This window comes from Xiphophorus hellerii, chromosome 3 (assembly GCF_003331165.1).
Source record: "Xiphophorus hellerii strain 12219 chromosome 3, Xiphophorus_hellerii-4.1, whole genome shotgun sequence".
NCBI classification, from domain to species: domain Eukaryota; kingdom Metazoa; phylum Chordata; class Actinopteri; order Cyprinodontiformes; family Poeciliidae; genus Xiphophorus; species Xiphophorus hellerii.
Window position 1 is genome coordinate 20,382,452 of NC_045674.1, and position 10,835 is coordinate 20,393,286.

Sequence of the window (10,835 nt, forward strand, 5' to 3'; positions counted from 1 at the left end):
GAACACTTTAAGTGTTAAACACCTGTTTAAGTGTTCCCTTTATTTTTTTGAGCAGTGTATATAACAAAACTAAATTGTTTCCACTTAGTTACAGAATTTTGATAACGTAATATCTTCCATTTTAAGTGACAGATCAAATAGCAGCATCTGACACAGAAATGAATAACTCTCATTCTTTGGTCAGCCATGTCTCTCTGTCAGTGTGTGCTCAGATTCTTCCATGGTAACTAACAGCTTCACTGGTCACTTTGTATTTGCAGCTTTTTCCTCTGAAGTGTTTCTGTGTTTCGACGTGTAAAATGCTGCTAGCATTCTCCTCTTCTATGACTGATACGTTTGGCCTTGTTTTTCTGTTTCGCATCGTCTCTTTCCTGGATATTGCCATTGGAAGAGCTACCAGTGCCATTAACTACATCATTTCTACAGATTGTACTTGTGGTTCTCCTCTGAACTGTTTCTCTCCTGAGCTACTAATACGACTACGTCTCTCATTAGCTTTGCTAAAAGGTTTAATTGAACATTTTCTCTCTTCCTCACAGAAAAGAAATTCACTCTGCTTCGGGTTACAAGTTCAACTCTTCACCCATTCTCCTCAGAAAAACCAGTGTGCTAATCTTTTAGGAAAAGAGCATGTATCTGCACGCCACATCTGTACATTTATTCCCTGTGTTTCCGTGTGTGAGGGCGGGCATTTGCCTATCAGTGTGAATGTGCCATGGCTGAACTGTCTCAGCAGGTCATGTGGGTGGGACATGACCAGGATCCCTGATCCCTGCTTGGATTAGTCATCTTATATGTCACTGCCCACTGTGGATGGAAGGACTAGTTTAGGTAAATGTAGTTAAATCACCTGTTATATTGAGATTCGGACTTTCCTAAATACCAGAAATTACCTCGTCTTCATTTTTCTGTTTCAAATTGATGAGGAAATTGTTGCTCATGAAGTCATAATATTTCCATTTTAGACACATTCATCTTTTTATTGCAATAAGCAGATCACTGTGATATGCTTGGAATAGACTGATCAATGACATCTTTAAGAATAAGTCGCATAATCTCAATTATTTCCTGGGAAAAGGTAAAAAAAATAATTGTATTTTACATTATAGGCAATAACGCAATCATAAAAACACTGACATTAATCATAAAAAAAGAAAATGCTTTGTTGTCAATTTCTTCAAATAAAAAAAATCTTATTTTAATGAAGAGGAAAAGGTAGAAATAAAAATTTAGTCAGGATTACTGACGTGCCTAAAGTTGCATCCCGGGTTTAAGATCCGGGATCTTAAACCCGGATCTCAACCCGGGTTTAAGATTCCTGAAGGGATCTTTATGCAACGCTGCTTACAGATTTCTTCTTGTTTTACTTTTGTTGTTACGTCTCAAATCATCACAAAGTTTTTTCTTGAATCAGTGAAAGATCTTTGTAAGTAACTTTTTAATGATTTGATTTATTAATGGAAACTGAACCCATCTTTGTTGAGTTACTACATTTGTTGTAAAACTGAATTCAAATTCCCTTACCACATCCACTTCTTCCTGCTAGCAGACCTGTACAACCTGACAACATAAAGCAGGCTGAGAGACTTTAATAAATATTCAAAAAGGGAATTGAAACTCAAACAAATCACAATCAGAGCTATTATTCACAAATAAACAAGGAACAATCAGGACATTTCCAACCAATCAAAAATACTCTGGGTTAATGAACAATTAATAAAGGAAATTATATATATATATATATATATATATATATATATATATATATATATATATATATATATATATATATATACAAATGCACTACAAATGCACTACAAACAGTGGAAATGTCTGGAGTGTGCATTCTGTCACATCTGGTTAAAAACTTTCACAAACTTCAGAAAACTTTTTGCTAAACCCAAACATGGTTGTAGTGTTTTGTTGATATGGAGCCAAGTTACTGTTCCAATGATTTCCCTTCGTTGATTGAAGCATGAATTGTACGCTCTATTAAAAAAAAACACCAGTAAATAAAAAAAATCAAAGCAAAGGTTTTGGTGTGGCCTCCCCAACTCTCACTGTTTCCAAACTAAAACAATTTTTTCTAGAGTGAGGGAAATTTTCTGCACAGTTATGTAAGACTCATTGCCTGTCATCATTAATACTTGATTAACTATCTTTTCACACAGGCTGCAGTTGATTTGGAAAGGGATTTTGTTGTTGTTTAATCAGTGAAATCCTAACTTGGAAACACATATTCACATTTCTTGACATTATCTTTGATTAAAAAAAAAAGCCTGATAATCTGAAACAGACAAAAAGACAAAAACAGAAGAAGCTGTAAGAGTGACAAAACCTTTATGAAGCATTTTATTTAGATGTTAAATCATCACAAAATCAGTTTTTATCAAAGGTAATGATTTAGAAAATAGTTAAACATTTGTTAGGTTTATTATTGTGGTAGCTTGTGTAATATTCCCCAGTAAGCAATGTCAAGTCGATGTTGTTTACAAAAATAACATTTATTTCAATTATGTCTAAAAAAGCACTTAAATAAAATATAATAACTGCAGCAGCAATATATAATGAACAAACTTTAATAAGATAAATATGTGTAAATTGCACCTGAAACAACCACATATACAGTATTTATATATACAGTATATATTTATATATATATATTATATATTTATATATATATATATATATATATATATAAATATATTTACTGTATATATATATATATATAATTGTACTGGATGGTTGTCTAAATGTTTGCGCAATATGAACCTAATTAGAAATGATTTCTTCAGAATCTTGTCTTCAGGAAAAAAACAACCTAATTTGATGTTTTTCTGTTACAGAACATCCTGCTTCTTTCCTCTAATCTCTTCCTCCGTGTGCTTCCATCGGCCACGGTGCCTCCACGTGGTTTTCAGATCATATCATCACTGTACAGTAATCTCATGTTAATTTCCCTATTATTCCCCTGCCAAGATAATTCCACAATCCACCTACAGTCGTAAACGTCACTGGACAGCTGATATTTATCTGTGCCACTCAGAGGCTTCAAAGCCGCAGACATCCCTGGAATGTGCTGCAGGATCGAATGCCCAGGGGTCGAATGTGGCCGCCATAGGAGCAGGGGGCGGGGAGCTTGTGTCGTCACATCACAGAGGAGGAGAGGTATAAAGTTCAGACAGCAGCAGGAAAACAAGCAGATCAGCAGCAGCAACAGTAGTTTCTCTCTGCAGAGGCTCATCCGCAGCGCATCAGCCATGCCTACTCACAGCAGCCTTCTCCTTCTGGTCACTCTTTGGGCCTCGGTTCAAGATGGTACGTTTTCTTCTTCTTCTTACATTTTACATTCAAAAGTGGTTTCATTTAGAAAATATTTTAACCCAGTTTTGATATAAATTTTACATAAAATTATATCCATCGTAGTCCTGCTAACAGTGTAGATGTGTTGATGTTCATTTGCAGCGGCTCTTTTGATTTTCCAAAAAAACATTTTTCCCAAGCCACATTTCTTTTTTAGAGCAAGCTTAATTGAAAAAATAAAAATAAGAAAATTCAAAACTGACTTGGTATACTAACAAAACTGCTAAAAAGCAACAATCAAATTTTAAAACACTCACAAGACATTGCGATATCATGATGCAGCATTTTTTTTTTCATTTTTGCAGACTCATCTTCTCTCCACCACACCTTCAACAGTAAAATTGTTATAGATCAGAACATGAAAAATGTCGTCTCAAAATATGACTGTAAAATAACAATAACATCTTAAAGAATATGAAACACACAGAATGAAAACCCAAAATAACTCCTCAACAGGTTTTTGATTTTAAACGTTGACATGTTCAGATTCAACTCATTTATACTTTTTATGAAGTTCATAGGTTTCAATCTGATTTTTGTTGACATTTTTTTCAGTTCCCAATGCATTTTTAAAATTGAACAGTAGCAGAAATGTTAATATTCTTTTTCATAAAGTGGTTCATTGCAATATTTAGGGAAAGAAAGAAAAAAGCTTTAATTTAAGTTATTTTGTGAAAAATAATTTTTTTTTTTAAAAGATTCCAATTGTCTCATCCATTAAACTCTTGTGGTAAAATAACTCAAATTAAAATGTAATAAAACTACCTTATAGTGAAATGTGAATTATCTTTTAGTTGTGTTTGCTCAGCCCCTCTGGTTTCGTCTGAAATCTTCAGGTTTGGGTTTGCCGGTTGTGAAACAGGCAGAACCAGAAGCCGTCGACAGCGTGCGGACTCACCGGGTGAGGACCAAGCGCTGCTCCTGCAGCGAGCTGCTGGACACTGAGTGCCACTACTTCTGTCACCTGGACATCATCTGGGTCAACACACCCAGGTGGGCTACAGAGGACACATTCAATAGATACAGCAGTTGTTTTTTTTTTTTAATCTAGACTTCCAAAGACTCACAACAATGCCTGAACTACTTGGATTAAATACCAAAACAGTCTAGTGCTTCCAACTCTGAGCCTGGAAACCTCTGACTGACCCTCCTATCATTATTGCCGTACCATTAAACAAGGCAGCTGCAAAGTAACAGCGAACAAAGTCTGCAGAATGTTTATGTGACTGAGGTTGTCTTTCAATCCGCAGTAAGACAACGGTTTATGGCCTGGGCGGAGGCTTGCTGCGACGCAAAAGGTCCGCCGGGCGCTGCACCTGTGCCCGGCTCAACGACAAGACCTGCACCGATTTCTGCCATTTCCGGTGAGTCGGGTCTCCAAGCATTCATCAGCCAGAAGGAAACAGACTGCACACGTAGTCAGCAGAAAGGAGGACAGGGAGTGGTAGGGTGCAAACAGAAGGTTGTTCTATATTTAGCCAAAAGTGCCTCACACGTTCTACATTTTTACAGGTGTGAGCATCAGAACAGTCCCGCTTAGGCCTGAAGGACTGGGTGCAGATGCAAAGTCTGAAAAAGATTGATTTTGATTTGCCTTGAGGAAAGCATGTGTGTGGGAGGCTCTGAAACCTTTAGTCACATTCCCCAGAAATGACTGTACTGTACTGTTCGCACCTTGAAACCAAGGAGACAGCGAGCAGAGTCATGCAGGGCCTTGCAAAGGTTTTTCCATCATTTAAACATTTACCGATTTTTTTTTTTCATGTTGCAGCCACAAACTTCAATGTGCTTTATTGGGATCTTACACGATAGACGGGCACAAGGTAGAAAATGATGCAACATGTTTATGAAAGAGTTAAAGGGTGGCAGGCAACCACGAGTTGCTGAAAATGAAGATATCATTTTCTTGCTGCAAAGCGAATCCCCTGGCTGAGTTTCAAGCCTTTTCCAGGTTTTCTTCCAAGCTTCCTTTTTATTTACCTCCATCAATCATCAAATCGGCTCTGACCGGCTTCCCTGTCTTGGCTGAGGACAAGAATCTCTATATACTGATGCTGCCTCACTTTCATCATAGTGAGAGCGTTCAGAGCGAGGTGCAGTACAAGTTTCCGTTACACAAGCATAATATTGTTACTGTAAACCAAAAAGTTTAATCTGGTCTCTGGATTTATGGAATCTGGAGCGAGTCGTTGTCCAGGCAACAGATTCTTCCACCTGAGCCGTGGATTACTGCAGCTCCTTCAGAGTCAATAGGGACTTCTTGACTGCTTCTTGTATCTGCTTAAGTGATGCCAGCTTGGCCACACAACATGCAAAAAGTTCAATGTGTGTGATAGACTTTGCTAGGCACTGTTTCCATTGTAGATGAATTGTGATACGTTGATATTTTAAACCGTAAAAATGATGCCGTTTTGACTGGATGACCTGTGGAGACGGGAGAATTGCAGTTTGTGTTTGGCTGACATTTCTGTTTCGTTGTTTGCAGTAATGAGATCCAATCTGTGAAGAAGCCTCAGCTTGACATGCTCCACATCTTGAGGTGAGATTGAGAAACTATCGATAAAAAAAACGAAGAAGTGACATCTTTTGCTTTTTTCCTGGACTGATCACTGTTTGACTCTCTGACCTCTCCTCTCTTTCAGAACGGCAGCCAATAACTCAAAGCGGGAAGTAGACACAGGGCGCGCAGGCGGACAGCAGTCGTCCCAAGCTATGAGGGACAACGTGTGATGAACGGGGAAGCTGCAGAAGCAGCAAGAAAGAGAGAAAGAAGGAGCAGATGGCGAGCACCTGAACAAATTCCACTCCTCCAGCAGAGAGGTCGCTAAGGGATGTTTTTCGATCCGGGAAGGCCACGTGTTATTCTGTTTGTTCCTGCAAATCGAAAGCTGAAAGTACATGCCCGAGGTCTACAGGTACGCGTTGGAAACAGAAGTGGAGGATCAGGAGAGGTGGAGATGCAAGCGGGTTATTTTTAACTCTGGATGAGGAGTCTATGGGAGCTGAAGCGACTGAGTCACAGGCCCTAAGAAAGAGAATGCAAGTGCAAATACAAGCATGGAAATATGGGACATGCATGTTTTTTTTATTTGTTTTTACTGCAATGTAACCAATTTATTTTATATAATTTCAAGATTATATACATAAAATTTGTTAAATCAGATGAATAAACTGATTGGTTGAATATAATGTCAGTTATGAATTAGCCTTTATCATATGACTGATTGCTTAAGGGAATTGATTCTTGTTTGTTTTGGTAAATTAAACTTACATCTGTAAAGCATCATTAAAAGATCAATAAAAACAAGGTCAGACACAAAAAAAAACTACAATTTTGCTTTCTATGCCAAAGTAAATAAAGTAACTCATGAGAGGAGAAATTCAAAGGAACACAAAATCCTATTAGAGGAACATGTGTGATTCAATTGTGTGTCAAGCAAACACTTTTCTGCGTTCAAAAGGAGACCTAGCATGGGTGAATGGCTCAGGAATTTACCGCTTCACATCAGTAATCAGTTTACCTGCTATTCAGAGGCAGCAAGGGCCGTGTTATCACAGGGATCTGTGGGAAGAATGCTGCGATTTATAAGTCAGGGAAGCACAAAAATACCCTGTCACCCTGCGTTTTTCTTTGATTGCCTGCCACTGCACACAGTGCGAGTGCACCTGAATATGCAAGCGAGGCCGACGGAGGTCGGCTCAAAACAAAACCAGCCGTCATGAACTGAGACGTTTTTTTTCTTTCTTTTTTTTTCTGACTGATCAGGCCGCAAAGACAAACAACGGCAGCTGACTGTTAAAGTGCATCTATTTTTAAGGAGTAGGTTGCCTTTGCTTGACTGCATTTCAGGTCATTCTTTACATACTTGGGCTCTTCTTTGTAGAGACCCCCTGCAGCCATGCTTCCCTGACAGGCCTGAACAAAGCCACAGGCTGGCTGCTTTCAAATCAGAAAACAATTAGAGTGTTCGCACGCAGACTGTGCTTTGCAGTGCTTGAAGCGGCCATGACAATGCTCTGCATCACTGGTTCGTCATCCTGAGACGGCGGCGTTGAGGGAAGTCTTTCTCTGGTAACTGGTAGGTTCACGCTGTTTGTTGTGGATTTCTTTTCTTTCTTTTTTTCTCAGCTGCCAAGAGCCAGTCATATTGATAACACAATCAGAAGAAGCGATTGTGTTGTAAAGTATGTTATGAGGTTGAAGAAGATATGTATATCTTAAAAAATAAATTATTATCCAAAGTGACGAAACACGAGCACCGTGTTTCCCCTCAGGAGCCAAACTCTGTCCATGGTGCTGGCACAGCAGAGACACAGAAGAGCCATTTAAAGTTACAGGAACAGGTGGGAGCTGTCTAATGCTTCAGCTGCTTCTGCTCACACTGCCTGGGGTCTTTCATAACACCAATGCTTTAAATAAGAAAAGACAATCACATCAGTCAGTGCAGGATTTTTCGATGTTTCTGAAATGTTGTTCACATGAAGCTATAACTGGACTATTTGGGTTACAAGGATATTGACACGGTTGCTTCTTTTTAGCTAGGAATTGTAATGGAGTCTATTTGGTAAACACTTTTTATCCTCATTCAGATGAAGTCTGTTTCTGTTTGGGTGTTGTTTTGTCACTCTCATGTTTCAGAGCATGAAACAAATTTCATCAGCCTACATAAAAGTGAAAATACAGTTTCCATTTGATGATTTATTTATGAAAAAGTCCCAATGTTTATCCTTGCATAAAAACATAGGACAACCTGTCCCTATGTAAATACATCAATGCTCCAGTATATAATGCCAGACATGGCTAAGAGTTATATCATGCAGCTGTCAATGTTTGATTTGCAAAGTAAGATAAAAAAAAATAACTTTAAAAGTGAGGGACTGCTAGAGCAGGCAGGCTGAAGGGTAAAACGATTTCCCCACTACTTTAATATTTTTCTCTCCACATTTGCAAATCACCAAAAAAGAAAAGACTTCATGTTCTTGTTGAACTTGTCTGCCATGTCATCCAAGCACCAAAAGCTAACAAAAACATTGCTTGTACATGCACACACAAACCATGTTCATATTGAATGTGCATTTTCAGATTTATTTACATTGAGAGGAGTAATGCAGTTTCGAGAGTTGAGTGAATACTGTAGTTTGCAAAGGCCTCATCACAAGAGAAACAGACCAAAGTGACTGGTAAACATTTCCTGAATGCTTTTAGTGCGCTGTGTTCACATGTTCTCAAATGGCTTTTATTGAAGTGACATCCAGCAGGCATTGATCGTAAAGGGTAACAGTGTGTTCGCCTCTCTTAAAATAGCCTCCTGTTTGCATCAAAAGATTTGCCTTGTATATGAACTCCTTTAAAAAGTCTTTAGAAATATTTTGAATTATTTGAAAGCACAAATGTATCTGCCTACAAAAAAACAAAACATTTACATCACCTTGTCAGAGTATTTGTTGAAGTGTGTTTTAATATTAGAGTTGGGGTTAGAGGTAGGGTTAGGGTAACTTTAACTATCATTAAAGTTGAAGAGTCTTGTTAAAGTATTGATGCCCATTAATTTTTGCTATTTTTAAAACATTTGTCATAGGTAGTTGTAGGAACGTTGCACCCCCACAAAGGAAGAAAGTGTTTTTGAAAGAAAGCCATAATATGACCTTTTTTAAAGTTTGCTATATGCTGTACGGAAGACACACGTGGCACAAAATGCTCTGGCATCGAAATTATTACCGTACATCACCCTGAACACCATCCTCATAACACAACATGGTAGTGGCACCATTATGCAGTGGGACTGAGTTTCTTTGGCAGGGACCAGAAAGCTGGTCAGAGTTGATAGGAAGTAAATACAAGGCAGTCCTGGAAGGAAACTTGTTGGACCTGAAAGACCTGAGGTTTAGATTTCTACTTCCAGGTGGTAAAACATGGCTCAAATCTTGTATTAATCTAAGGAAATAAAGCTGATCTGTTTGGATTCTTTCAATAATCAATCTGAAAGGGACAATTCCTTTTGTTAGTCAGGAAGCTCTGATTGCACACTTTGCAAAATATGCTGGTCTTAGAAAACATAGCAGAAATAATCAAACATAGTCGCAGGAGCATCACTGGTGGAATAAAAAAGTTACTGTCATCATTAAGGTCTTGTGCAAAGTGTTTTAGAGTGTGAAAGCATGTGTTAAAGTCCTTATCACTGCACCAATTAACAATTAAAATACTGTGACAGCCATGTTTGTATATTGTTTCAAATAAGTGACTTGATTTGTAGTTTTCTTGCTGAAACAACTTAATAGTTAATGTTGAATGGATGAGATTGAAGAAAGCTTAAGTTAATAACAGATAGTTAATAGTTAATAGTTAATAGTTAATGACAGAATGGTCCTAAACTACTGCACATTATGTTTCAGTATTAACATCAGATTGTTACTCTGAGTTCTTGTCCCTGTGGCGGAACAAGGGAAATTTTTGTTCATCGATTTATGTTTCTCTTATCTGTTTTACTTTGAGATACCAGAGTTCAGAGAGTCAGCTGATAAAGGTTTCTAGATAAACAGTGCATAGGATCCTAATTCAGATATTGCAGATTACATGAATTTCTACATATTCTATCAATTGTTTTACAGCAACGTCATGTTTAAGATTAGAATCAGTGGCAGGGTTGTTATATAATACGTATAAATACAGTCATGTTGACTATCGTTGTAAAAATGTTTTCTTTAAGACATTTGCAACTAAATTAACATAAACTAAACATCCAAAAATAAAACTGAAGTCACTCAGGCCAAACAACCTTTTGAGTTTTTCACACTTACATCAGAAATGTTTCTGATTATCTGCAACACAGCAGAGATGTTAGCATGTTGTGAATTTCATTTCAGCTTTTGTATCAAATTCATTACAAAAATTACTTTCTTCAGATCACAAATACTCCTTCTGGGCTTGTTAAATTTCATCGTAGTAAAATCTTAACCTGCATAGATAGAGGTCCAGACTTTTTCTGAAGACCTCGATGTGGTGTGGTAGAAAGCAGCCTGTCTAAATACCTGTCAGTACATATAAAAAGTTCATCCACAGTGAATGATCTTGTTTTGCTAATTTAGAAATTCAGAACACTAAAATAGTCCATTCTAGTCTGTTCTCATAAAATTACTCATAACTTTAAGTATTGATTGTGCTAAACTCTGAATTGCAACCCTTATCCGCAAATAATTGACCCTAAATTGCTGCTAATGAACTATTTTAAAATATAGAGAAGTCAAATTTTGTCTTTAAATTTGCGACAAATATTATTGAAGGGAAGAATAAAATATTCTCCTTGAGACCGAATTTTGATAGATTATGAAACTGATTATGAAACACAATTCCTGTACACTAACACAGGAATTAGTATACCTGTATTATCCTTTTAACATGTTCACTTTATTTAGGTCACAGTGTATCAGTACACTTGAAAGATGTATGCTATTTTATAGTTCTTGCTTTAAAA

At 37.4% G+C, this 10,835-nt stretch overlaps 1 protein-coding gene across 1 annotated transcript; it reads left to right on the forward strand.

Annotated features, from left to right (window-relative positions):
- The first annotated feature begins 2,730 nt into the window (after positions 1-2,730).
- On the forward strand, positions 2,731-6,679 carry LOC116716978 (endothelin-2). The gene is made up of 5 exons (XM_032558019.1): positions 2,731-3,318; positions 4,200-4,356; positions 4,614-4,727; positions 5,849-5,902; positions 6,006-6,679. The coding sequence occupies exons 1-5, from the start codon at positions 3,075-3,077 to the stop codon at positions 6,091-6,093; spliced, it is 657 nt and encodes a 218-aa protein (XP_032413910.1). The 5' UTR covers positions 2,731-3,074; the 3' UTR covers positions 6,094-6,679.
- Positions 6,680-10,835: the final 4,156 nt, after the last annotated feature.

Bases quoted from the DNA above. Each gene is read 5' to 3' on its own strand.
- LOC116716978 (XM_032558019.1), top strand. From the start codon at position 3,075: ATGTGCTGCAGGATCGAATGCCCAGGGGTCGAATGTGGCCGCCATAGG. The intron at 3,319-4,199 runs GTACGTTTTCTT...TGAAATCTTCAG, and splicing joins TTGGGCCTCGGTTCAAGATG to GTTTGGGTTTGCCGGTTGTG. The intron at 4,357-4,613 runs GTGGGCTACAGA...TTCAATCCGCAG, and splicing joins ATCTGGGTCAACACACCCAG to TAAGACAACGGTTTATGGCC.